This window comes from Hibiscus syriacus, unplaced genomic scaffold (assembly GCF_006381635.1).
Source record: "Hibiscus syriacus cultivar Baekdansim isolate YM2019G1 unplaced genomic scaffold, ASM638163v2 tig00110195_pilon, whole genome shotgun sequence".
Taxonomy (NCBI): Eukaryota; Viridiplantae; Streptophyta; class Magnoliopsida; order Malvales; family Malvaceae; genus Hibiscus; species Hibiscus syriacus.
In genome coordinates this window covers 1,296,855-1,324,391 of record NW_024062621.1, presented here as the reverse complement: position 1 = coordinate 1,324,391, position 27,537 = coordinate 1,296,855, and the positions used below count along the sequence as shown (strand labels likewise).

The window sequence follows — 27,537 nt, the reverse complement described above, 5'->3', positions numbered from 1 at the left end:
ATATCAATATTTTTGAATAATCTCAATTATTTATATATATGAATAATCGTCACAATAACTTGATTTAACCTAAATTATATTAATATTTTTAGAATAAATTTATTAATTTAAATTTAATAGAATTTAAATTTAGAATAATTGATGAAAGTCAACCTCATATATTACTATATTGTGTAAGGATTTAACTTGAAGCCAATGGCAATTCATGGTACTATATGTTAATATGAGTAACAATTTTGTTTTTTTAACTTTATATGAGTGCTATATTGTGTAAGGATTTCCACTATATAATGTTAATATGAGTAATAATGTAAGGAAATCCTTACACAATATAGACCCACCTTAAATACCGTCCAGTATTTTTGTTACCTGATCCCTACAATATCAAGCATGCAATGTCAAGAAATATATTCTTCTCGACCTCATCCAATCTATCAAAGCTAATCTTCGATAGATTAAGAATGGGATGTTCCCTCAGCTTCTTCAAAAAGCTTATAGAATAATAGGCAATTCATGGTACTATATATTAATATGAATAATGATTTTGTTTATTAACTTAATATGATTAGCACTTAGTAATCGCACACAATGTAGAGGGATTTCCACTATTACTTCCAAATAAAGTGGTTTATATGTACGTAATGTTATTATAAAAATTGATTAATGTTTTCTACAAAGTCATGACAGTAAACCCCACGGTGATGCTCTGTGTATTGTCGTTTTGGATCTCTGTTTTTCATGTGGAAAAAATGTAGTGGGTGAACTCTCTTGGTTGCTTCCATACCCTACCCTAATTTCGGACAATAATTTGAACCAAACTAAACACTTGTTGAAGTAAACACCACGTTGAGTTGGTGGAAAAAAATATGAACTTGTATAAATTCAGTAGGATGGAAAACGTGCAATGCTGCAACTGAACCTTTAGCAGATAATAAAGTTTAGCTAATTAAACATGGTCTCATCCTTCACCCATCCCATTATTCTCGGTTTACTGTGGGCTACCATCCTCATTTCCATTGCCACAAGTATGTCAACAGCAGAACAGTCGCCATTGGAGTCTGAAGCCAAAGCTGTGTTAGAGAGTGGATGGTGGAATGGCTATAGCAACGACACTTCACAACGTTGCAAGTGGCCTGGTATCTCATGCAACTTTGCTGGAATCATCACCGAAATTGATCTTAGTGATCGTGGGCTTGGTGGAAATATCCCGCCGGGAATAGGTGATCTATCGGCATTGGAGTACCTTGACTTGTCCAATTGTGATTTATCTGGTGAGTTACCTACTTCTCTTGGAAACCTTAGCCTTTTACACTTTCTAGGCCTTTCCCGTAATTATATTCATGGTCCTATCCCTTCTGCTTTGGGTCAATTAACCAATTTGCGAACTTTGAGTCTTGCTGGTAACCAAATTAATGGATCCATCCCTTCTGCTTTGGGTCAATTAACCAATTTGCAAATTTTGAACCTTGCTTATAACCAACTTGAAGGTTCCATCCCTTCTGCTTTGGGTCAATTAACCAATTTGCAATATTTGTACCTTTATGATAACCAACTTGAAGGTTCCATCCCTCAGGAAATTGAAAAACTGAAGAACCTCAGAGTTTTAGCCATCACAAATAATAGTTTTATTGGTCATGATATTCCTCTACTTCTGTGTCATTTAACAAAATTGGAACATATTAACCTTGGTCTAAATCAATTCACTGGTTCAATCCCTTCTTGTCTTTGTAATTTAGAAGCCTTATTTTCATTATACCTCTCCCAAAACAGATTGATTGGTTCCATCCCATCTTGTGTTGGTAATTTGTACAACTTGACTTTCTTGGATCTTCATTCAAATCAATTACAAGGTTCAATTCCTTCAGATATTGGGAATTTAGAAGCACTAATATCATTAGACCTCTCCCAGAACAGATTGAATGGTTCCATCCCCTCTCAGATTGCCATGCTTCATAGGTTGTCAGAATTAAACCTCACCTTCAACCAACTCTCCGGTTATGTCCCTAATTTGTATGCTACTAAGCTTCTTATTGTCGATAATAGTAATGACTGTTACAAGATTTATCCCGATCCTTTCGAAGGAAACAAGGCTTTATCGCCTTGTATGAATTCTTTGGTAACCAACAATGCCACAAACAATAAAAGTCCTCCCTATATCAAAATATGCCTCCCTATTGCCATCTTTTATACTTTCTCCATTCTTGGTTGTTTGTTCTTTTCGCGCGTTAAGGCCAATAATAAACCTGCTGGAGGACGACCGACAAAGAACGGGGACATATGTTCCATATGGAACTACGATGGAAAGATAGCATACGAGGATATCATCGCAGCAACAGAGGATTTCGACTTTCGCTACTGTATCGGAGTTGGTGGTTACGGAAGCGTTTACAGAGCACAACTCCCTTGTGGAAAAGTTGTTGCCTTGAAGAAACTTCATCGTTTAGAAGCTGAAAATCCTGCCTTCGACAAGAGTTTCAGGAACGAGATCAAGTTTCTAACAGAGATACGACATCGAAATATTGTGAAGCTTCATGGATTTTGTCTGCACCGACGCTCCATGTTCTTGATCTACGAATACATGGAGAAAGGGAGTTTATTCTACAACCTAAGAGATGAAGTGGAAGCAGTGGAAATGGATTGGACGAAAAGAATTGAGATCATCAAAGGCATGGCGCATGTTTTGTCTTACTTGCACCATGATTGCACCCCTCCTATAGTTCATCGAGACATATCAAGTAACAATGTTCTGTTGAACTCGAGCTTTCAAGCTTTTGTGGCTGACTTTGGAACTGCTAGAATGTTGGATCTTGATTCATCTAATCACACCATTCTTGTTGGAACTCGTGGCTATATAGCTCCAGGTGATGTTTCCCTTCTCTGCAACTTCATTTATTAATACTTTTTTTCAACAAAAAAGTATATGTAATTAATTGAATTTATTTTTATTTGATTTGTGCATGCAGAACTTGCCTATACAATGGTTGTCACCGAAAAATGTGATGTGTATAGTTTTGGAGTGGTGGCACTGGAAACACTAATGGGAAAGCATCCAGAAGAAGTGTTGTCGTGGTTGCCATCACCATCTTCTTTGGTGAATACGAAGTTAATTGATGTGTTAGACAATTGTTTACCACTTCCAACAAGCCAACTTGTTGCACAAAATCTTGTTCACGTTGCTACATTGATTTTTGCTTGTTTAAATCAACGACCGAAGCTACGGCCAACAATGAAAGAAGTGTGCAAAGAGTTCCTTTCTCGCCAAACATCCTTGAATGTTCCCCTTCGGATGATTTCTTTGTTTCAACTTGTGAAGCATGAAATGCATATAGGAGAAAGTTCTGATACTTGTAATGTTTAGACTAAATGATTCTTTGTACAATGAAACAGGAAGAACAAGAATCTATGAACTAATATTGCACTGTCAGGACAGTGATTTCATTCAAACAATTCGAAAGTTTAGAATGCAAAGCGAAAAATGCAGTCATAATATAACCAGGGTAACCAGCTAAATGGCAGTTAAGTAGTAGATATCTGCACTGTTTTCTTTGGTCTTCTTTGTTTAAGCTTAACCTTCACATTTATGCCATTATCGATGATAGATTGAAGATCTATCTGAAGCTTCCTCTCTATTCTGTTCCCTTTCCTTGGGGTGTAAACAACATCATGGATATCATCATCCAATGCTCTCTGAGCCAAAATTGAACCCACAGCCGCACAAGCAGAAGCATCTCTTGTGGAACCTAAGTCAAACTTCATATCCTTAGAAATGGAATGAGCTACAGCAACAACCTTGCTAGTGGCCCGGTGAATGATACAGGCACGAACTGCTGCCTTCGATATGTAAATGTCGAGACAAAACGGTTCATGATAAGGACCGGTGAGTTGATTAAAAGTGGGAGTTCTCACCTTTTTCTTCTCAACCAAACATACCTCCACTTTGTCAAGAATATTTCCAACACTTCCATTTTTAACATCTTCAAGTACGTTCGACTTCTCTCGACCCTTTTGCTTTCTTTAGGATCATCCTTCTTGTGCAAAGACTCCTTATTCGTGGGACCTTTCTTCCTATGAAAGTCATAAGCATACTCCTCAAACTCTCTGGAACCACGATCTGTTTTATAAAAGAGATTACCTCGAATCCTCATATTATCTAATGTCATCAAAGTCTTGATCATCTTCAATTGTAGGGGAATCATTATCTACCCTTTGATCAACAGCTTGGGTAGAGGGTAGTGCTCCCATTTCCCCCATCAAACCCTTTGTAAGCATGAGCTATACCCGATGAGGCGATGAGACTCTCCAGGTTTCATCGTCAAGCAGAATATCATAAGAATCCAAGTGAAAAGAGCTATCATTGAACAAAGGAGAAAGATGAATCTTACTAGAGTAGTTGTTGGTTGGCTTGATATCTTCCTTATTGATATAAACGGATGGACAATTGAGCAAAAACTAGGAAGTCTTGTGACGAATCCAGGATTCCTGACGGATGGGAATGCAATGCCTATTCTAAGCAAATGTAACACCATTTTGAATGCTGGGGTTGTTTTTGGCATAGAACTGAAGATGCTTTTAGTGGCAAATCATCGAACACTTGGTGGGCCAACAAAAATTTGCTTATTACCTCGAAATGGAAATTTGGGTTTTAAGGTGGGAGGCTTCACAATGGGTAACGGCGTCGTAGTTCAACTAGGCCTAATCATGAATCTAAACTAATATTTTTACAACAAATAATGAAAAAAAATACTATTACACTAAATGTTTATTTTCTTTTAAAAAAGTATAATGATAAAAAATAATCACTTCGATAACGATAATTTCACCTTTTAACCAAGTTTCGAGTCATGTTAAAATAATTTAACATTCATCTAAACCTCTCAATCAACAGATATTGTGTAATCAGTGGGGATCCAAAGATATTGAGGGATGACACATTAATAACATAAGCACAAATAAAATTTTAATACCGGCACAACTAACAAAAACGAAATAAATTCGAATTTTAAGATTAACATGTTCCCACACTAAACAAAGCATACATCCTGTCACTGTGTAATTATAATACTTACCAAGATATAATATTGATAATAACAAGACTCCCTTGGGTTCAACAATTGCATAAAAGATGATAAGTTAAAAAAAAGGTCTTCGCCATAATTGAAAAAATAAAAATTAACTGTAAAGGTCATCTTCATCAGCTCCACCAGCCGAAGTTGCAAAAGGATCGGATGTTGCAGCCCTGGAACCGGTTTCAGCAAACTTGAATTCACTTCCGAATCCCCTCGACTGTTGCAATGTTTGAGCAAATGCTTGGTATTTGCGGATGTCGGCATCGCTCACACTCCTTCGAGCAAACTTCATTGATTCTTCAAAATGTACCGCCTTGATTTCTGCCACTTCGTCCTCCACATCTTCCTCCATGGCTTCAGGGTTCTCACTTCTTCTCCTTTCTCTCTCAATGTCCTGTAAAAGCAGAACGGTATCTCATGTTACAATCTTATTCATCGATAAGAATGAATGATAAACTAGACCGCGAGGAAACACACAGTCATACCTTCTCAATGTTCTCTCTGATGGCATATTTGCATGCGCGTTGACAGATTTCGGTAATATCAGCTCCACTGAAGCCTTGAGTATATTTGGCAAGAGCTCTGAGGTCAACCTCTTTTGCAATCGGTGATTTCCTCAAGCAAGCCTTAAAGATCTGATGGCGAGAATCCTCATCAGGGAGAGGGATATAGATCAACTGATCCAGACGACCCGGTCGCAAAAGTGCAGGATCTATAATGTCTGGTCGATTGGTGGCTCCGATGATGAAAACAGTTTTCTTGGCAGACATGCCATCCATCTCAGTAAGAAGCTGGTTCAAAACCCTATCAGCGGCACCCCCTGCATCTCCGACACTACTTCCTCTCTGCAATATATAAGTATGAATCAGCATTTCACAAAAAACCCGACACCGTATACCACAAGCATAATTTCATTGCTAGAATAATCCGTTCGCACAAAGCCAGAAACTGATAAAAGAATTAACATTGAACATACCTGGGTAGCAATTGAGTCAAGTTCATCAAAGAAGAGAACACAAGGTGCAGACTGGCGAGCCTTGTCAAAGATTTCACGGACATTGGCCTCACTCTCTCCAAACCACATTGTAAGCAACTCCGGACCCTTGACACTAATGAAATTGGCCTGACATTCGTTGGCAATAGCTTTGGCCAGAAGAGTTTTCCCACATCCTGGAGGGCCATAGAATAGTACTCCCTTTGATGGCGACATCCCGAACTTCTCGAACTTCTCAGGATGCTCCACCGGATATTGAACAGTCTACGGGCCAAAGTAAAAAAATTAGTCCCATTTTTTATGAAATTTGAAAAGATAAAAGGAGAGTAAATTAAACAGTAACCAAAATCAGTGAACAGTATTACCTCTTGAAGCTCTCTTTTAACATTCTCGAGACCTCCGATATCTTCCCAACTGACATTGGGCACTTCAACAACCTGACCAGATACAAGGAAAAAACATATTAAAAACCAAATTAACCCAAAAAGATCTTAATTGGCAGTGAATCTGTACATCAAACATATTCATTACTCACTGTTTCACGCAGGGCCGATGGATTGCTTGTTCCAAGAGCAGTTGCAAAGTGCTCATTTGAAACTGCCATAGAGTTTAATATCTCAGCGTCTATCGAATCATCTTCCAAGTCGATCACATCCATCTTCTCCCGGATGCACTGTAATGCTGCCTCAGTACAGAGAGCTGCAAGATCAGCACCAACATAACCATGGGTTTCCTTTGAAATTTTTTCTAAATCAATCAACCTGCATTAAGTTAGGAAATTAATTAGATTTGATACACTTGTTTAGACAAAAAAAATGGTACACAATCTTTGAGGAAAGAAAATAAGTTCCAGTTTTTTATATTACATCTTCAGCCAGCTTCATATTCTTTGTGTGGATACGAAGCACCTCAAGACGACCAACTTCATCGGGGACACCAATATCAATCTCCCTATCAAATCTTCCAAACCTTCTGAGAGCTGGATCAATGCTATTGGGACGGTTTGTGGCCCCAATAACAATAACATGAGCACGGGATTTGAGACCATCCATCAGAGTCAGGAGCTGAGAGACAATCCTCCTCTCAACTTCACCATTTGTTTTCTCTCGTTTGGGAGCAATTGAATCGATTTCATCAATGAAGATAATGGATGGTGCATTCTTCTCTGCTTCTTCAAATGCCTTTCTGAGATTGCTTTCACTCTCTCCAGCTAATTTTGACATGATCTCTGGACCATTGATGCAGAAAAAAGAAAGCACCAGTTTCGTTAGCAACAGCACGGGCAATCAAAGTCTTTCCAGATCCAGGAGGTCCGTAAAGCAAAATTCCTTTAGGTGGCTTCACACCAATTGACTTAAAGAGCTGTGGATGCCTCAACGGGAGCTCCACTAATTCACGGATCTGTGCCATCTGTTTTCTCACTCCACCAACATCATCATAACCTACCTCATCTAATCTATTTTCATCCTCCCTCTTAATAGGTTCTCCCTCACAGAATATCTCGGTGTCTGGTGCAACTACACAGTACTCAGCAGGGTCAGTCTCGATAACCTTGAATTCCACACTTCTCATTCCACCTCTGACAAGGAAGAAATCACCCTTCCTCACTGGGCGGTAGGCTTCCAGAAAGTAAGCTGTAAATGAAAAACTATCTTAGTCAGTATTTAATTATCGAGTCACCAAGGATGCACGAGTGATGATATGTGTCCATCCCAGGTGGACAGATCAATTTATACAAAGCAAGTGAAAGTTAACACTCGGCAAGGGCGGTCTATAAAAAATATTTTTAACATCATACATGCACATAAAAAGAAGGAAAGAGAAACTCCTTGAATGCTTAAGGCCGTGAATAAATGCCTTCTGAACATACAAATATGCTTTATGATGTGAAAAAAATGCACTCGATAGGCTAATTTATGTTATTCAATGAATCAATGGACTTGTGATCGATTAAAAAAAAATGAACTATTTTACCCCTTTAACTTCTTAGATCACCAAAACTATATAAATTACAAAATACAAATCCATATATAAGTTGGAAATAAAGTATTAAGACTAAACTCACGTTTAAGGTAAGCATCAAAGAGATTTCCAGTGACCCCTTCAATAGTGTCATCCACAGGCAAGATGTGCACCCGTTTCCCATACTTAACATCAGGACACTGATGCACAGATACAACATCACCAAGCCTAACCCTCAAGTTTGACCTGACAACTTTATTCATCCTGATCTTCGGTTCATCACATGTTTCATCAGCGAGAGCAATGCAGATAGTATCTTTCCTCTTCTTCCCCTATGGACCAAAAACAAACATAAACGACAGTGGTTGCAAGCTATTTATAAGCTTAAAGACATTGAATTTCCTAAACTTGTACATAAAAATTTGCAATTCCAATAACACAAACTAGAGACACAATATTGACCCCCGCAACATAATCATGAAAACGGCCTACAATGACCTCCATCACGCATTCCAATTTATCGCAAGAGAAAACCCAAATCGATTTAAAGACAGCATAAAAAGCCAATGAGACTCATAATTCATCAAACAAAACCCCAAAATCTAAAAAACAACAAACAATTAACACAAACAAATCTCCACTAACCAAAAATAATAATAAAAAGAACCTAATAAACAACCTACAATTCTAATAAACAATCTACAATAAACTTTCATCATTCATCCAACCTAGCGCAAGAGAGACCTAGATCGATTATGAATTCAAAACAGCATAAAAAGCCCATTAGAATAATTACATGAAACCACAACAAACACCAAACATAAACAAATACCCATTAATCGAGCAAAACAAAAGAACTCAAATCCTAAAATAGAAACCTTGATGAGGATAGTGTCACCCCGAAATAGCTGGAGCTTTTCCATGGTATCGGGATGAATAGCCACAACGGAGTTATCATCGTTGACCGCCTCATCGACAACGAGCCGATTTGGTGCCTTCTTTCTTTCCAAGATCGCAGTACTGAAATCTCTCTTAGTCCCTTTCCTGAAAAACAAAAAATGGGAATCGGATCATCGAAATCTAAAACGAACCCATTGAAGAAAAAGGAAGAAAAAAATATCTGAGTGTTTACGAGTCGGATGATTCTGCTTGGTTTGACATAGTTTTGGTTGATCCAAGAACAGAGAATCACAAAGAAGAAATTGGCTTTAGGTGTTGGGTTTGTTCGAATTTGATTGAACAATGAATGGGATCTGTGGAAGAGAGCGTTGGGTTATTTAAATAAGGAGAAAGATTTGTTATTAAGGAAGGAACTAGAGAAAGCTCCGTGTCTTGTTGGGAAAGAAAAGATTGGGTTTTTTTCCATAATTTTAATTATTTAATTTTAAATAACAAAATATTTTTAAAAATATGTCAAACTTTAATATGTTTATGTACTTACATATTTCAATTATGTTATTTTTTTCCGCACGAAAACAGTTATGATTTTACTTATTCTTATAGTTTATTTTAATTTTAAAAAAGTTAAAATTGATGTTCCATCTCTGTTTTAAATTTAAATTTGTCTTTATTATTTAAATACTCATTGTCACTAAAAATAAATCACGATTAAATTATAATAAAATCAAATTAATATCGTGGTATTAACATCGAAGATATTTATCTTTTAACATCAATAATAATGTTATAAGAGAAATGATAAATAAATTTCATTGATTCTCTTTTATTCTTATAGACTATTCTTGTAATTTGTACTTTCTCATCATCGAAAAAAACTAATTATTATTAATTAAAAAGTTTTAAATCAGTAAATTGCTATTTTTACTAAATTTATATTGTATTTTTTTCATATTACATTTGTGTTAAAATATTATAGCTTTTATAGGTAAATAAAAGTAGACATCCAAATGCATATGTTTCCTCCACGAGAATACAATGCTTCTTCAATATCTGCAAGTTTTACGAACTATATATTCTATACTTCTCATACGAGGCCTCAAACATTTCCATTAGAAACACTATGAAATATAAACCATTTACGTAGATCATCGTTGTTCTGGTCGTCATCGTCATCATCGTTTATTGAACCGGAAAAGAATCAAAATGCACCAACAAATTCTTTCCCACGGGATGAGAGGAAGACAACATGCATCTCAACAATGAATTCTTTGACTCATTTACTTAGATTTCCAACAGAAGTTCACATAACAAACAAGACAACAAAATTCCTGAGCACAATTGCAGATGGATAAGGTTGAAAATACAGTAATGAAGCACTCACCTTTGACAAAAACTAAGGATGATAGAAGCAGTGGCAAAGCAGAAAATCAGAAGCTTCAAATGAGGGGCACCCTTATACGTTGTAGCGCTCGAAAATGGTGGCGAGCACAAGACATATGCAGCAGAACAAGAATACATATGGCTTCAATCAAAAGGGTGCTTTAGACATCGAAAACTCACACCGGTAAATTTGAAGACATCATTTTGTAGGTTCTAAGCATTCCAGATGTGTTGCTTCGGTATAGCAATATGAGATTTCAAGCAAACAATCCTCCCTTCTCAAATTCACAACTATAATAGATTATAGCTTCAAGCAAATCTTAAATAACTAATTTTGTTGCAGCCTAAAATGAAGAGATGAATCCGACCTTTAACCAACATCGAGAAAATGAATTTTCCCTATCAAAAAGAGCCACATATTAAGAGCATGAATTGGCCTAACTTTGAATGATAATATTGTAAACGGATACAATTTGGTACATGACAGTTATTGAAACCATAGGCAGAAAAGAATTCAGTGCATAATCCGATAGAAAACAGCAGTGTATCGGTATTCAGTACAACACAAATGGTGGCAGAACCTCATTCCCAAAGAATTAAAATGAAACTAGAGCTAGTGATGTCAAAACAATAGCTTTCATACCTCTAAATCTGTTAGAGTGAGTCTCCCAACAGTATGATTACAGTTAGCATGATCCAAGGATAAAGCATCGGCAGCCCGTTAAAACAATTAATTGCCAAAAAACACGAGATTTCGAGAAAGAACTACCAAACATACACTTTTAAGACTGGTTAAGTTCTGTCCGATATTCTGTAGTTTGTCTAAGAATAAACTCAGCTCTCCTCTTCTTATCGTCCCTCTCGTCATCACTCAAAAAGAATGATGCACTCCTCTCACCCTTTTTCTGCAAGCTCAAATCCAGCGACTTACCCAGGATTTTCTTTCCGGTTTTGAATTTGAATTGAACAGCAGGCCTTTTTTCGGGCAGGATCTCCTTTTCACCATCAAATCGGTCAGATGGGCCAGTTTGCATTGCTTCAATGGCAGGAGCAAATGCACCCAGCAAAGAAACATGATCACCCTTGCTCACTTCATCGGAAAGCTTAGTTGGCGAAGAAACCTACGAAACATCTTTTTCCCCAGGTTGCAATGGGGCAGCGAGAAAAGGGTTACTTCCAGCTTCTTGTATGTTTTCCATTTTAGCATCCAAAACCATGGAAGCAGAAGTTCCAGCAGAGCCGTTACACAACAGTCTGTTGCAACCTCAGCAATGTCCTCTCAGCCTTTCTCTGCTGCCTAGCTTGCTCGATCTTATCAGCACAAGGATCCGATGCCCTCTCATTCCACATCGGTGTATGGTTATAAGTGTGGTGATCAGGGAAAGCCGGAAACCAATTCAGGATATGCTTTCCAGACGGGGTTTCATTCATATGCTCGAAACTGGGAATCAGCTTCCTGTTCCTAACAACTGGAAACTTAGGCACTGGCTGAGCAAATGGCATTTCCTCTTTCGTATCCACAAACTGGAAACAAGACACATTAAGTTAGCATGAAAACTTGCATTTTTCCCCAAGTCGAATCAAAATATCCTCAAGAGCCTCCAAAGCAGACTCTTTACATCCCTGATAACCGATGCTCTCGCAATTCTGTGCAACTGCAATCTTTGAAAGCAATATATTTTTATTTTATTATAAATTATTTATAAAAAAACTCAAATAAAATAAATAATAAAGTTCATTATTAGTAACCCCACAATAATACGAAATATATTTTTTACAAGTTTGTTAGAAAAAAAAACATAATTTTTTCTGTTTTATTAAATAAACAAACTAATTATGTAAAATTGATACCAATCAAATTTAAGATGAGAGAGAAAAAATTTATATCTTTTTTTTTCGAAAAACTTGTGGTAATTACATGACACGGTAAAAAAAAGTAATGGATTTGAGTGATACAACTCTTGATCACACATTATGCTCCTCACAAGAACACGGTTGATCTGAAAGAAGTTCCGATGTTTAATTAGTTTCCATCTCTATTGCATCGGGATTTCTCAGGGGAAGCCGGCTTTGCTAACTTGCCCCCAGAATCGAGATCGGCAAGCTTGTTTTCCTTAATCGAGACTCAAACTGCAAAGTTCATCGGAAATGGCTTTGTTATCAACTCATTGAACATCATTACATATCGCTTCCATCAGAAGATTGGCTGTTATTATGTCCATCGGGAGTAGTTCTCTTGATACCAGAGTCTGATTCTGTTTTATTTCCCTTGTCTACAGTGTTATAGTCCGTAGAGGTACTGGTATTTTCACCGTCCGAAGCAGATCCGGTTGCCTTTTTTCCCGACTGTGAATCAGTGCCATCATCAGACAGGTTATGTTCCTCAGGTGCATCATGGCTTAAGCTAGGGCTTGCATCATATTTACTATCTAGCCGATATAAATTCCTCGTGTCCGTTGTTTGATAATTAATAAGTGCAGTTTCGTCATTAGGTTCCGGGGATTCATCCGAGGAATCACTGGTTCCACAAGTATCATTTACAGAGACATTTGGACACGGCAAATATGAATCTGAATCTGAATCTGCAACTGCAGTTTTACCATTCATTCGACTAGAATGATGCAAACCACCATTATCACACTCTTGAGTATCATTCCAAGATGATGAAGCGGGTTCAGATCCATTAGCCACCTCAGGAGTGATATCCTCATTAGATCTTGGCTCAGCCATCAAGTTTGCATCCGTGTTGTCTAGCTTCAGCAGAACCTTCTGCAGCATAGCTATACCCGGAAAGACCAACATATTCATCGACCTCATTTCTTGTTTAACTGATTCTTCTACAGCAGTGAAACCAAAAACTGCAGTCCAGGTATGTGTAAGTTCAGCTATAGCAGGGATGACTAGTTTGTGAACCTTGAGAGAACAGAGAGCCTTGAGAAAAACAAAGAACAACCGAGTTAAGCACAATCCAGACATAATATACATATATGAACAAGCTCCTCACAGCTTACCGACTCAATAGCACCAAAAAGCCGTCGGAACATTCCCTGATGCCTGTATATGTGACGAGTGCCGATGAATGGCATCTCTGCTAGCTGAGTTCCATGAAACCTACATACGGAAATAAATTACCAAATCAGTATGCAGTTATTAGAATGATAGATAATACAGATGCATTCAGAGCAATTCTGTTTAGTGATTCTAGTCTTCATTAAGGAGGGGGAAGGTGCAAAGGGCATAAAGATGCCAAAAATGTTAATTACCTGATTGATGCTGCAGAAATTATTTCATCGCCTCTCTCCAGAATAGCAGTGTAGAATCCAGAGTAATTCAGCCTGTTGAAGTTCGATCTTGAAGATAAAAGCAGTAAATTACAAACAGTTAGATGTTTGATATTTGACAAAGAAGACGAGACTGGATAAAAACATTAACCACAGTAAGAGTTTAATGTAATTTTAAACTGTTGAATAAAATAATACCAAACACTGCTTAAATACGAAATGTGTCCCTCGGACCCTTTAGAAAACTATTATAATATATAAAACTATCAGACAGTTCTCTAGGGCAACCAAAATGCTTACCCACAATTATAAAGGACATTATTTACTAAGTTGATCCCACTCCTCCTGTCAACAATGGGCAAAAAGCATTCATCCATCACAGTCAGAGCAACAGCTAGTTTAGAATTGCATTCCACCCTTTGTGGAAGCCCTCTGGCAAATATATCTGAATCTGCATCTATTCTTCGAATAAGAGACCATGAGAATCCTCCTTCTAATTCATGTTTGGCCCCTAGATACTTCTGCAAATGCCCAAAGAGCTGTAGAAACAACAAAAACATTTTTCAACGTGTGCCTTCATAGTATGATATAGGAGCAGACAAGCCATGAACCAGAACAAAGTGCATAGATATTAGCAAAAACTATACCAATTTTGATTCTGGGAAAATAAAAAGTGAGGAACTATGACTTCATAATGCATAAACTAAAGGGAAATACCAAAAACAAATTCCAGAACTGAATGATGACATAAGATACATCTACCTGATAACTATAAATTACACACCTACAAAACAACCTTTCTGTTTAAGCAATATTGACAACAACAACAAAAAAACACTGCAGCCATTACAAACTTTATTGCTAAATTTCATGATAAGAGTTTTACCCACAGGTACAAAGCTACATATTTGCCTTGCACACTTCAAATATTTCGAAGAAACAGTATGATTCCCAAACAAAGATAAAGAAAGAAACTCTGAGATGCATAACCACAGCAATAGAGAAATAAAATCCCATGTCTAGTGGCATAATATACAATCTAGCAGAAAACACATATATAAACCTTGATGTACTGTTTATGTTTAATACTATCATGGTAATACAGTGAACACTGCATACGAATAAAATTTCATTGTCAATAGGGTTCATAGTAACATTGAGTTAGCCAGCAACAAAAGCCAATAAAATCACATAATGAAAACTGAAGTTACTTTCGAACCAACATTATTTCCTTCTCGACAAGTTGATGCAAGATTAGTTTAGATGCTATACAGAGGGCATGAATGCTTCTAGGATCGATTTTCCCATTTTCTTGGTTTACATCTAATTACAATATTCAGCATTCCAACAGAAGAAAAATATATTACCTCACTACATGTCTGCCCGCAAAAAGGAAGATCTGAACTGTTGGATTCAATGTGAATCTCATCTGTCACTTTGATGCAAGATTTGTGGTCTGCAGAAGTGGAAAGGATCAGATTTTTTTTGACAAGAAACCAAGGAGAGGAAACTAAAAAGGAACTTCAAACTTAAAAGTATTGATAGAACACCAAAAAGAAGAGAATGGGTACATCTTTTCTCGCACAGGCTGCAAGTGAGAAGGACACAATCAGTTATATCATCCTCTTGAGCAATGCTGCTGCCATTAGCACAAAATTTGCATATGCAATTTGGACATTGCCAATCACCCGCTGGTAGAAACTGTAAAAGTGTAGATATAAAAGCTAAGTGAAGCCGCTAAGCAGCATTGTTAACATGAACAAGCCAAGTTTGTGTTCGACTACTAATTAGAATAAGTAAACAAACACAGAAGGTAAAAGAAAAACTTCCAACAGGAGTACAAATTAACAAAAAAAAATTCTAAAATAGTGTTGCTGTAAGGAGGATTAACTTATAATAGGGAAGAAGAAGAAGAAGAAGAAAGCAAACAATAGAAAGTAACCACCATTTATAAATGCAAAACATTATATAGCAGGTGCAAAAGTAATGCAACAGTACCTCTATATTGAGGCAGATCTGATGTAATGTTGAGGGACAACTATCACAACAAATCAGATCCCCACCATCTCCACAAATGCCACAAGTATCATCATTGGGGTCATCACCATTTACATCCACGGAATGATAACCAATCTGCTCAGACTCTACTTGTCTGTTCCATGCATCTATTTGGCACTGAAGGACAGAAACACCAGAATCCAAATATATATTCTGAAATGGCTGGCGCAATTTGCTTCCAGCATGAATCTCAAATTTTGAAACGGTTAGGATCTTACTACAACAGCCACAGTGGATCCCATCCCTTGTGATCCAGCCCTCTAGCATCACTTTTGTATGCCTACGGTTCATATACAGCACCTTTTGACTCAACTGCACAGCCCCAGAATCAATCAGCCAGGCAAGCAGTGTTCTTTTCCCAGAATATGGAACAAAGTCGTCACCCTCTGAACACGGACCCACATTAGAAACACGAACCAACAAGGTGCATCTGCCAAGTTTTCTACTTTTTCTTCCACGTACAAGATGAGAATTGGATGTAGATGATGGTTTTTCATAGCTATCATGCACATGGAGAGAACTTTGACCTTTTGAATTTCCACTGAAGGCATCATTGTCATTCATCCTACATTTATATGGCTTACCCTTCATGAAGGAATTTGGTTTCTCTTCATGACTCAAGCTATCCGTACTCTCTTCTTCATGCCTGATGCTTGAATATTTCCAAGCAACAGGTTCTCGAGCATTCTCACTGCCACTTTCATCTTTTATCTTCTTTTTCATCTCCCTCTTCTTTCCTGTTTTCCTTGTTAATTGACTGAGTACTTTATCTGATAGTGGGGTAAATGCCGGACCATCCCCAAAGCGATTCCTGTCATTATCCTCGTCTAACTGCTTTAGAAGTGCATCATATGCCTTGATGATGGACCAGTATGCAGTTCCAGCAGGGTTGATGTACACTGCATCCAAGTAATCCCTGTTCCGCCTTGGTCTATAATCGATTGTCCAACCTGCTTCCTGAAGCATCCCCCTTATTTGTTCACGCAATTTTTGTTTTTCTGTACCACACCCACGCCTAACTTTTCCTTCTTTGATTCTGGTAGACTGAAGCTGCTCAACTTGAGTTTTCTCCTCTTTGCTACTTACCCTCTTTGCTGGGTTAGAAGTTTCAGAATCCTTTGGTTGTAGCTTCGGAGCTGTATCACTGTCCTCTGAGTCACAATCAGAGACCTTAATCTTCTTAGTTGTTGATGTCCTTAGCAAACTCTTTTTCTTTTTCTCTTTCCTACCAAATGAAACAGGCTTCTCGAGAACTTCTGTCTCCAAGTACAATGATGGACGAACATGCAAGTTCCTCCTAACTGCATCGTCAATCCTTGAACCACTCCGACCCTCCTCAACTTCAAAGAGATCAAAATTTTTCAAAGGCTCGCCCATCTTCTTTTTCTTGTTCACCATTACCTTCAAAACACCATTTTTGCCCTGAACCCTAATGGGTTCATCTGAATCAACCATATACCTCTCCCTCAACAAGGGATATCGCATCTGAGTCCCATCCCTATCCTTCCTGAACCTGTTTTTATCATCATGATCATCCCGATTCATCCCTTCACTTTTATCAAAGTACAAATTTTTCTTCTTCTTCTCATGAAAAGCATGCCTGCTTGGGCCACTCTCATATTCCCTCTCTATACTCATCCGAGCAACCTCAGGCATTGAACCCAGCAATCTCCTCCCACGTACATTGTCTCCACCATAATCAAATCCGTTCCTTCTCATAATCATATCCTCATCAAATCCACCATATTCATTAAGGTTGAACACATCTAACCTATTCCTCTTACTCTCACTAAAATCCTCATCATTAAAACTAATGAAACCTTCCTCTCGCCTTATCCTCTCCTCCCTATTCCTCTTCCTACCAATTCCATTCTCTTCATAAACAGCTAAACCATTACAAACTTGAAAATTCTCCGGTCCAACCCTCATTCGAGGTGGCATTACTAGCTCATCGCTAGAACCCGAATCACTCATAATCATCCTAGACCTCTTATTATCTGTTTTAGATTCGTAAATCTTACGGATCCCTGTGGACCCGGGTCCACCCAAAACATTCCCTTTCCTCCACACGATCAAACACCCCGATTGGCTCCTACTCTTCACCAAAATCCCCGAATGCTCCCCAGATCTCGACCGCTCTTCCATCAAAACCAAACAAACAAAAAAGGAACCTAAATTCCTAATATTTTCCTCAAATTCATCGCAAATTAAAACAAAATCAGTTAAAACAGAAGAATAAAATCTAAATCTCGCTCATCCACCAGATATGTAGTGAAAAATTCCCAGAAAAAAAATAAAAGAAAAAGTGGAAAAAAACTGAATAAATACAAAATTTAAAAGAACGTCTAATATTTTCAAACGAGTTAATGTCGAGCTCGAAAAATGATACCTCGCTGTTGATAAAACGCACTTTCGTTTTACCGGCAATTCGCCGGCGAAACTGACGCAATTTTCCGGCGAAGAAAACAGAGGAGAAAAATAGACGGGGGACATAACAAATGTGCAGAGAAATATGTATACGTCGGCTTCGGATTGTAATATTAAATTAAAAAACGAAATAAAATAAAAACAAATCCAAATTAAATTATAATTAGTGCTCTTTTGAAACTTTACATTTAAATAAAGTATACAAGAGAGGAAATGATCACGTGTAGCGTCTTAATATACGATTAAAAAATAATGTTACTGGTTTTGTTATTATTCAAATAATAAAATCGGTAAAAATTTATCGAAAATATGATTATTTCTACCGATTTTGTTATTATGGGATATTTTACCGGGTTTCTTAACAAAATCGGTAAAGCGCTACCGGTTTTGTTATTTTTTTTATCGATTTTGTTATTGTTGGTCATTTTACCGAAAATATTAAAAAGCATTGATGATTTAGGTATAAATAATAATATTTTAAGTAATTTTTTACCAATTTTATTATTTAAATAATAACAAAATCAATACCACTTTTTTATTTGTATATTAAAAATATCGTACGGTAGAACTTCCCATGCAATAGTTCATTAAATTTTATTAAAAATATTCTTTTTATTCATTGAAGTTGAAAAATATAATTTAACAATTAAATTTGTTAAAAGTTAAAACATTATAAAATAATTATTAAAAAATTGATGATGGGCCCCACAATATCTGTTTGCTTTAGTGACAAATTCTCGTTAGTCGTTTAGTTTAGTCCGTGAAGTGTTCACTCAGGTGGTCCTGTTGTTTTTTACTTTTCACCGTTGGGTAAAACCCGCTTTTTGTTTTCTTTTATATAATTTGAAATAATTATAAAATAATATTTATTTATAAATATTTTAATAATTAATAATGTATATACATTCTATAATTATAATTATTCAAACTCAAAATCTTAATTTTTCAAGGGTAAATAACACTCCCTTAATCACTAGATTCACCTCATAAATTCACCCCCTTTTGTTTTAACTTGTTTCCAAGTACTTTTTTTACCATAATTAAATTATACCTTTAAGCCAAGGTGTATTTTATATTGATTAAACTTCTAGTGATATTTTACGTTGACTAAATAAATATCTTCGATGATAATATTTTAACTATATATATATATTTAAATCCGTTGTATTTTAATTTGTTAATTTTTTATACTTTTTACTTTCAAATTTAATAAAATTATTTTAATTCTTAAATTCCTTTTCACTTTCGTCTCTTAAATTTTTATTTTTATTTTTGAACGAGTTAAATCAAATGGGGAATATTATAAATTTTCATAATTTTTGTATGATTTTAAAAATATTTTTATAAATGTGTAACTTTTTTTTAATTAACCACTGACATCCAATCTATTGATCGATTAATCCAGATCGAGTACTACAAAGACGAGAACGACCCTCCCAACCCAATTTGCTCCATTCATAAATGCTAGGGTTCGAATTGTTGATCTTACTGAAGAAATCTAATGTCTCGATATACTAGACCAACTAAAAATTTGTTTTTCACAACCCACTTTTAATATTATAGATATGTTTTTCACATTTTCTTCTAAATTTTTTTGTTCTTTTTAATTTTTCATATTTTTACAAAAAAAAGTAACCGGCAATATTAATAAAAATATAAAATAACCGTGTTGAACTTAATTATTAGATTATAATTAGATTGGAAAATGGAATAATATTTAAAAAATTTATTTTTGAAATTAATTATAATATTTTTGGTCCGATACTTGTGATGATGTTAACAAGGATCGAATAGTGGTATGAATCTCAATTTACTTTCAGTTATTTCATTTGGAATTTTTCAACCTCATCCTATACTGCATCTGACTATTTCTCTTGCAATACACATATCCAACACTCGTGTCCAATACATAAACATAAGATATAGCTTCAAAGAACGCTCTAAATACAGGAAAAAAACTTAAAACATCGACCATACTCGAATTTGACGAGTAACATAATCTCATGAACCTTCAAACATGCCACATTCACAGGTAACACTTCTTGCGACCATAACAAGTGTTGGATGTTACGGTAAGACGAATTTCCGACTTTAGAGACGATACTGTTAGGAGGGGAAATCACAAACCTAAAACATGGACAGTAAAACGGATAGACTGACATATATGAAGAAAAATCTATTTTCTAATAAAACTTGAGAAATAAAATAACAACATTCATGCCTACGGTAATGGGCAGACATTGCCGGTCAGTTTTAACGGTAAACACGAATTGTAACTGAAAAATCAGACAGGTTTTTGCTTTTTCGATTTACGGGTGAACTCCAAACCTTTTTCCTCTCCCTTCATCCTATCTTTGCCAACTCTCTTCGGTGCCTGAGACCAAATAATTGTAAAGATGTTAAGATTAAATCACAAAGCATAGCAATGTCACAACATTCTCAGATAAACATGAAACTGATGTTTGGTTCACCTCAGCAGAGAAACTCTTGAGAGGATCTCTGCTTTTTCTGTATCTTTTCTTGGCTCCCTGGCGTCGACAGGATTTGTTATCTCCCATTGCAGCCCTAGTAAGCTTGACCATTTTGCTGGCATCACGTGTTTTTTGGTCTAACAGATAGTCGGGCACATCACGAAGATGGGGAGCGGGAGGGTCCTTGCTCAGAACCTTGTCATGCTTCAATAAATCTGGCACAGTTAAGCGCACGAGACGTATAAGGACTCGGGACATCGTAATAATGTTGGAAATAATGAAAGCATTAGCCTACGACATCCGCCTGTTACCTAGATCTCTTGGATTTACTTCGAAATGAGCCTTCAACCTAACCAAAACAAAAGCAACCAACTCAAAAAACTTGAGACTAAACCCAGCAACTAGGCTAAATTACAGATACACTGTTAATATATTTGACAAACAGTAATTACTCACTTTTCAGAGTTGAGGATTTCATTCCTTAAATCCTGAGCTCGTGATTCTCTAACAGCAATTCTCGTCACGCTCCTTGCCACATCCTGCAAGATTCGCCCTCTCAAAATAAGCAACACGCACTAAATATATAACCCAGTTAGCACTGAAACAATGAATTTGTAAAAGCTAAAAGTTTTCACTGTTCAACAGCCATTAAACTTGACCATAATAATGAAAAATGTATCATTGGACATTGAAAGAACAAAATAACATCACCTCGACCCTGTATCGTAAAGACTCCGCAGCATCCTTAGTCAACAATGAATATGGCATGATAATATTTGTACCATTGTCTTCTTCTTCACCCAAGAAGGATTTAATTTCTTCAAAAACTTCTATCTCATCTGGTGAAACCTGTTAATGAATTCGGGTTAATTGGCAAGAGCTATGAATAACAAGTTGAAACAAAATGTAAATTCATGTGCAGCTATGAATGGTGATTAATGTCATTTAGCCAATGATGTGGCCCTACAAAAGTTATTTATAATTTTGTCAGACGAACTCACAAGAGAAACAGAAGCACCAGCACTATAAGCTCTTCCAGTGCGTCCAATACGATGTACATATCCTGAAGCACTTGAAGGCATATCAAAATTTATAACCTGCGCAAAAAAGAAGCACAAAAACAACAATAAAACAAAAGGCCAGTAACTATAGTACATAGCAAACCTTAAAGATGGAAAAACTAATCTTAAAAAACAGTAACTGATCATAAGTTTTGAAGCTTAGATTTAAATAAATAAAAAAAACCCTTACCGTATGCACATTTTTGAAGTCAATTCCCCTCACAACACCAAATTCAGAGTCAAGTTTTGGCTTAGCACCCTTTCTGGACTTCCTTGAGTCCACATCTTTGTCTCTAACAGCTTGTTCCTTCTCTTTTGTTTGGCTGTCATCAGTCGCAATCAAATAATCAAAAAGCCCGGCATTGAATTCCTGATAAAAGGGGGAAAATTGCAGGCATAAGCAACTAAACTAACAACGGTTAACGTTGCTAATGGTATTATCAAAATTTTTATCTTTCAGCTCTAGCATTGCATAAATAACAATACATGTAAAAAATCACAACATACATTGCAAATGGTATTATCAAAATTTTCATCTTTCAGCTCTAGCATTGCATAAATAACAATACATATAAAATAGTATTTTAAATCTAAATAGAAACTCATTGAAACATGACTATTTACTATACCTCCAGGATATGTAGACGAGAGTTCTGAGGCAACTCAGCATTCAAGATAGCAGACCTGATTCCAAACTGCACACAGTAAACGTTATGAGAGATAACAGGATAGCCTGTTTACTTATTTGAGAAGAACAGAACGTGTTAAAAAGTGCTTGAGCTTCAGTAGTAAAAATTGATAACCAATGTTATGAAAAAATAACATACTAACAAAAAGAACCACAATGACATACACATGGTAATTTCCAAGAGAAGCAAAAAATTAAAATGTCCAAACTAGGCCTAATCTAAGATAGAGGTTAGATGCAATGAAACACTTGGTGGTGACATTCAAAAAGGATGACAAAAATCTACATTGCTAATGTGACATAATCTAAAACTACGCAAGTTAGCAGTTGCTTTTAACTTTATGATAGGAACTCAAATAGAAAGCATGCAAGAAAATATTAATGAAGCTAATTAGTGACTACTAAATAGCAAAGGTGAGGAAGCATTAAATTTAAGATGAAGAAGGAATACCTTTTCGAAGAATAGTTTCAATTTGAAACCAGTATCAATAGTGTTGGTAAAAATTAAAACTTTCTTCAACACCAACTCCAACTTTATGAGAGCAAGAACATAAAGTAACTTATCACTCGAATTACATGAAATCTGAAAAACATAAGATAAAGGGGTAAAGGATCAGGAAGCTTAAATAAAACTACAAATAAGTTTTGCAATCCATCAAAGAACAGGAGACTAATTTAGGTAAACAATAGTTCTAAAATTAGATCAAAATCAACCAACTAAATGCAATAGCCATGAAAATTTCCTAATATAGGTTATAGGTTCTTACCCAAAACTGTTGAACACTTTTTGAGATAACCTCATCCTTAACATCTTCTGCTTCTGACAGAGTCAAAACGAATGGATTGTGCAGAATCAGCTTTTTAAGTTGGTCAACATCAGGGCTGCCAAATATCAAATGCCAAAATAGATTGATCAGCAGGGATTGGCAATCTTAAAGGAAAAAAGAAGAATAGCAAAGTTACACATAGAACATAACCCAATTTACAAAACATACAGAGCTTAACACATAGACAACATAACCCAACTTACAAAACATACAAAGCTTATAACACACCTTGACGTAGCAGACATAAGAAGACATTGACAACGTCTAGGAATAGCAGGAGTAAGAGCTTTAAGATCATCTCCAAAGCCAAATTGCAATAAAAGATCTGCCTGTAAACAAATATCTATCAATGACCTCTTTTTGAAATATTGAGGAATAATGTTTCAATGGTAGAAAGTGTACAAAGACAGCACATGGCAATATAGGTCGCAGATTTATTTGATATATGCTTAGTAAGAAAGGGAGTGAACATTTAAGGTATGCAGTCCCATTCCAGATAACAGTATAAGATGTTTGAAGAGCAGCTTGCAAATCATATGAGTACATACTTACTCCATTCAAAAAATCATCTATGATAAAACTTTAGAAAGTTGCCCTAAATTTAACTCAAAATCTTACCTCATCAAGGACAAGAATTTCTAGTGATTCACTGATAGAAGCCGGCTGAAGTAATCCAGCAGACAAGCAATCTCTTATGCACTTGGGCGTAGTTACCAAAAGATCCGGAGGCCCTGCCAATGCAGCTCGCTGCAAATTTAACAATGCAAGATAAAATGTCAGCTATGGTAGTTCAATGCTAAAGCATTACAGGAATAATACATAAATAATAAAACTAACCAAATCAGAAACTGGCATTCCACTGGTCAATTGCACAATTTTCAATTGAACCCTACATAGTTCAACCAATGAAACTGCCTCTTTATAAACCTGTAAAACAATTATACAAGCAAACACCAAAAAGTTAATAAAAATATAATGCTGAAACTACTAGCTATCTGCTAATTTCGAAAATTATATTGAAATTTTCCGATTTTAGTACAAGTTCACAACCAAAACGAGTCTAAAAAGTATAGCATGCCTGGTGACATAATTCACGCGAGGGAACGAGAATGAACCCGCCTGGAGCAAGCCGGGACTTCGAACCAGAATCCGAGGGAAACAGCTTCTGAAGCAACGGAAGTAGATATGCAAAGGTTTTACCGGTGCCTGTTCTAGCTTGAGCAACCACGTCTTTTCCTTGCTAATAAAACGTGTTGGCCATTCCGAAACCAATTAAACATCAAACTACGAAAAATAACCATTAGCTAAGCAAATAATTAATCATGATCTCAAGCTTACTAGAATGAGAGGGATTGCAACACGTTGAATTGGAAAAGGCTTGTCAACGCCTTTCTTGAGAAGAGCTCGGATTAATCGATGATCCAGACCTAATTCTTCGAAGGTTTTCTCCTCTTCTCCTTCTTCGTCTTCCTCTCCATTGCTTTCTACTCGCTTCTTTTCTTCTTCTGGGGTAGGTTTGGGGTCTTGTGGAGGGTTCTTTTTGTCCATTTTAGCCATTCTTTGATGGAGAGTTTTAGCTTCCTCAATCTTGGCGTTTAAATTAGGGTTTAGGGTTTTAGAAGTAGACGGAGAGAGCAATGGTGGATGGGTACGGGTGATTTTTTTTTTTTTTTGAAGAAATGGGTATGGATGATTGATTTGTGAAGATGGGTCAAAAGTCAAACAACCCATAGAGAAAATTGGGCTTACCAAATGAAAATGGATGTCCCTTGTTCCCATATGTAATGGAGTAAGAGGGAGGTAAGATAATAGGTTGCCCCCAACACTAAGTTGAGAACAGCTTCCGTAGGAGACCTCCAAATTATGAAATGTCCTCCATGAGACTCGATCCCACGACCTCAAGGTTAAGAAACCTTGTGCTCTACCAAATAAGTGCTTAAAAAATAAAATTGAAATTTCTAATAACCAAAGGACCAAAACAAAAATTTGACCAAAATGGAATTGTTTGTTTATTGTTATGTGAGTAAAACTCGACTCCAAAAAATTAAATTTTTCGACTCGATTTGATTCGATTCATAATTTCATAAATTTTATTAAAAAAATTCAAATAAAGATTAAGTTATAAAATAGAATTCAAATAATTCAAAATTTCTAATAATTAGAGGATTAATTTTTAAATCTGAATTGAGTCTCTTAAATATGCATAATATATGTATAAAATATAATCAATTAGTTTAAGGTTTAAAAAGGTTACAATCTAATATAAGTGAAAATTTTATCAAGTGTGAAATTTTTTAGAGTAATATTTTAGATAGGATTCGAAAATATTATGTTCTTCATAATAAATCATGTAAATTGCATAGCTATTATAGTTTCAACTTATAAAGTTACCGTCAAGAAACTCATCTAACATTCTCAATTGTAACCGAAATTATTGTCAATTATATAACTTTTTAGAGTAGACAATATATCATTTTAGATTAAATCCATTATAATATAACATTCTCGATTATAACTAAAATTATTATCAATTATATAATTTTTTAAATAGATATAATAACATTTTAAATTAAAATCAATTACAAATTAATCTTAAATTTCCGCCGCAAAGCAAAACTACCCACTAAAATAACCTTTCGAATAGCCATTAAATCCGAGTAATGATCTAATCCGAGTTCAATTATTCGTATTTTCGGCCAGCGAAATTAAAAAAATAAGTTTGTGAATAGATTATAAAGATTGAAATTAATCAATTTCAATTACATATATTAATTAATTTATTTATTTCTGTTTGAAATGATGGATTACAAAGCTTATTCTGTTACGATTTCCTCAAGATAAATTCTTCGTATCTCGCCTTCTGGGGGGTTGATTAAACACCTGTAATCTATTTGGGAGAGCCCAGGCGTACTTCGCCAGTGCGTCTGCTACTCTATTATTACTCCTAGGCACATGCATGAGTTCTACGTTCCATTCCCGATATAATAACTCCTCAATGTGTTGAAGCACCGTTAAGGATAATGTATAGAGTATTAACTATAAAATTTGATCTAATTAACGAATGATAATGTATTACAAATGGAGTGAAATTAAGGATAATACTTCTAAAATTATCAATTCTTTGTTAATTAAGATCTCTATATAGACTCTTTTGTTTATTAAAACTTCTAAGAAATTCATATCTTTCTAGTACAAAAGTATTATAGTCTTTGAACCAATTACAACACGTAAATATAACCTCTGATAAATCTACGTAATTTACTAGAGTAAAATCTTAGATATGACAATCAAATTTAATAAACATATTAACCTATGAATAATCATAGTTACCTTATGTCTGACAACATCAATTATGATCACTATAAATAACTTTTAACCACATCTAAGAGGAGGATCCTTTTCATTTTCTTCGCCTCCTTCAGTTCCATCTTCCCCTTATATTTTCATCAAAAGAAAATATTGATCAACGATCGTTATTTCAATGATTGCAGCTCTTATCTCAAATTAAAAAGATTAAATCATTAATTGTCACGGTGAGAGGAACTTTTACTATCAATAGTAACTTTTCCCCTTGACCTTTGGCCAAATGCTAAAGCTGCGCTTTTGAATCCTTTGAAACCTGTTAAATTAATTTAAATAATATTTAATCCCTCCAAGAAACCTAATAATTGCAATTAAACCCTTTTAACACTTCTTTTGCTTTGATCCTTCCGAAATTTTAGAATCATACCTTATTCCAAAAGTATACTTTTAACTACGCTCCCAAATATGAGTCTTATATTAATTATGTCTTATATATTTTTTTAACTTTATTATATGTATTAGATTAATTTTAGGGTCAACTACACCAATTTTCCCAACTATAGGCATTATTTTATTAAGTAATTCAACTATTAAAAATTATAGAATGGCCCCTTAATTATAGGGTGTTATTTTGTTGAGTCATTCAACTATTAAAAGTTACAAAATGATCATTCGACTATTCACATATTTCAAATTTGTCATTTTCCGTTAAAATATTGATAGTCGTTTTAATTGGACGTTAACATGTGGCTGAGATATGATAAAATAACATTTTAATGATATATACTGACACTGTCGTTGCTTTCAAGTATTGGTTTAACGGTATTATGTAAAAAACATAACTCAAACAATTATGAGATCAGATGTTATCATATTTCAATTAACATGTTAACGTCCAACTCAGACGACCATCAATTTTTTAGCAAAAAAAGGGCAAGTTTGAATAATGTAAAATATAACTCAAATGGTTCTATGATCGGATGTTATCGTACTACAATCAACATATTAACGTCTAACTCAAACAACAATTATTTTTACTAAAAATGACGAATATGGAACATATTAGTAGTCGGATGATCATTTTGTAACTTTTAATAGTCAATGACTCAACAAAACAAC

At 35.5% G+C, this 27,537-nt stretch overlaps 4 protein-coding genes and 2 pseudogenes across 5 annotated transcripts; 1 reads left to right on the top strand and 5 right to left on the bottom strand.

Annotated features, from left to right (window-relative positions):
* The first annotated feature begins 897 nt into the window (after positions 1 to 897).
* On the top strand, positions 898 to 3,412 carry LOC120218258 (MDIS1-interacting receptor like kinase 2-like). 2 transcript variants are annotated; one of them, XM_039215236.1, is made up of 3 exons: positions 898 to 1,793; positions 1,866 to 2,861; positions 2,964 to 3,411. In XM_039215236.1, the coding sequence occupies exons 1-3, from the start codon at positions 953 to 955 to the stop codon at positions 3,356 to 3,358; spliced, it is 2,232 nt and encodes a 743-aa protein (XP_039071167.1). In that variant the 5' UTR covers positions 898 to 952; the 3' UTR covers positions 3,359 to 3,411. The 2 variants fall into 2 exon arrangements, with proteins under 2 accessions (XP_039071167.1, XP_039071166.1); XM_039215235.1 differs by having other exon boundaries at positions 898 to 2,861; positions 2,964 to 3,412.
* Positions 2,758 to 24,781, bottom strand: LOC120218259 (DEAD-box ATP-dependent RNA helicase 16-like). The gene is made up of 16 exons (XM_039215237.1): positions 24,454 to 24,781; positions 24,194 to 24,355; positions 23,953 to 24,042; positions 23,734 to 23,862; positions 23,344 to 23,444; positions 23,056 to 23,170; positions 22,740 to 22,871; positions 22,230 to 22,295; positions 21,791 to 21,970; positions 21,541 to 21,636; positions 21,251 to 21,388; positions 20,996 to 21,078; positions 20,851 to 20,888; positions 20,540 to 20,754; positions 20,346 to 20,442; positions 2,758 to 2,768 (listed from the first exon to the last, which is right to left on the bottom strand). Exons 1-15 carry the CDS (start codon positions 24,670 to 24,672, stop codon positions 20,353 to 20,355), a joined length of 1,854 nt encoding a protein of 617 aa, XP_039071168.1. The 5' UTR covers positions 24,673 to 24,781; the 3' UTR covers positions 2,758 to 2,768; positions 20,346 to 20,352.
* On the bottom strand, positions 3,517 to 4,196 carry LOC120218084. The gene is made up of 2 exons (XM_039215062.1): positions 3,960 to 4,196; positions 3,517 to 3,915 (listed from the first exon to the last, which is right to left on the bottom strand). The coding sequence occupies exons 1-2, from the start codon at positions 4,194 to 4,196 to the stop codon at positions 3,517 to 3,519; spliced, it is 636 nt and encodes a 211-aa protein (XP_039070993.1).
* LOC120218257 lies at positions 5,051 to 9,319 on the bottom strand (annotated as a pseudogene).
* LOC120218083 lies at positions 10,806 to 12,481 on the bottom strand (annotated as a pseudogene).
* Positions 12,309 to 18,138, bottom strand: LOC120218256. The gene is made up of 7 exons (XM_039215234.1): positions 15,582 to 18,138; positions 15,155 to 15,284; positions 14,951 to 15,039; positions 13,884 to 14,122; positions 13,566 to 13,652; positions 13,314 to 13,413; positions 12,309 to 13,233 (listed from the first exon to the last, which is right to left on the bottom strand). The coding sequence occupies exons 1-7, from the start codon at positions 17,784 to 17,786 to the stop codon at positions 12,481 to 12,483; spliced, it is 3,603 nt and encodes a 1,200-aa protein (XP_039071165.1). The 5' UTR covers positions 17,787 to 18,138; the 3' UTR covers positions 12,309 to 12,480.
* Positions 24,782 to 27,537: the final 2,756 nt, after the last annotated feature.

Coding starts and splice junctions, on each gene's coding strand:
- LOC120218084 (XM_039215062.1), bottom strand. CDS start 4,196: ATGATTCCCCTACAATTGAAGATGATCAAGACTTTGATGACATTAGAT. Junction 3,916..3,959: donor TGAAGATGTTAAAAATGGAA/GTGTTGGAAATA, acceptor TGTTTGGTTGAG/AAGAAAAAGGTGAGAACTCC.
- LOC120218259 (XM_039215237.1), bottom strand. CDS start 24,672: ATGGCTAAAATGGACAAAAAGAACCCTCCACAAGACCCCAAACCTACC. Junction 23,445..23,733: donor AAATTCTTGTCCTTGATGAG/GTAAGATTTTGA, acceptor ATTTGTTTACAG/GCAGATCTTTTATTGCAATT. Junction 22,296..22,739: donor TGAAACTATTCTTCGAAAAG/GTATTCCTTCTT, acceptor TACTGTGTGCAG/TTTGGAATCAGGTCTGCTAT.
- LOC120218256 (XM_039215234.1), bottom strand. CDS start 17,786: ATGGAAGAGCGGTCGAGATCTGGGGAGCATTCGGGGATTTTGGTGAAG. Junction 15,285..15,581: donor AGATCTGCCTCAATATAGAG/GTACTGTTGCAT, acceptor ACACTTTTACAG/TTTCTACCAGCGGGTGATTG. Junction 13,653..13,883: donor AATGTCCTTTATAATTGTGG/GTAAGCATTTTG, acceptor TTTATCTTCAAG/ATCGAACTTCAACAGGCTGA.
- LOC120218258 (XM_039215235.1), top strand. CDS start 953: ATGGTCTCATCCTTCACCCATCCCATTATTCTCGGTTTACTGTGGGCT. Junction 2,862..2,963: donor TCGTGGCTATATAGCTCCAG/GTGATGTTTCCC, acceptor TTGTGCATGCAG/AACTTGCCTATACAATGGTT.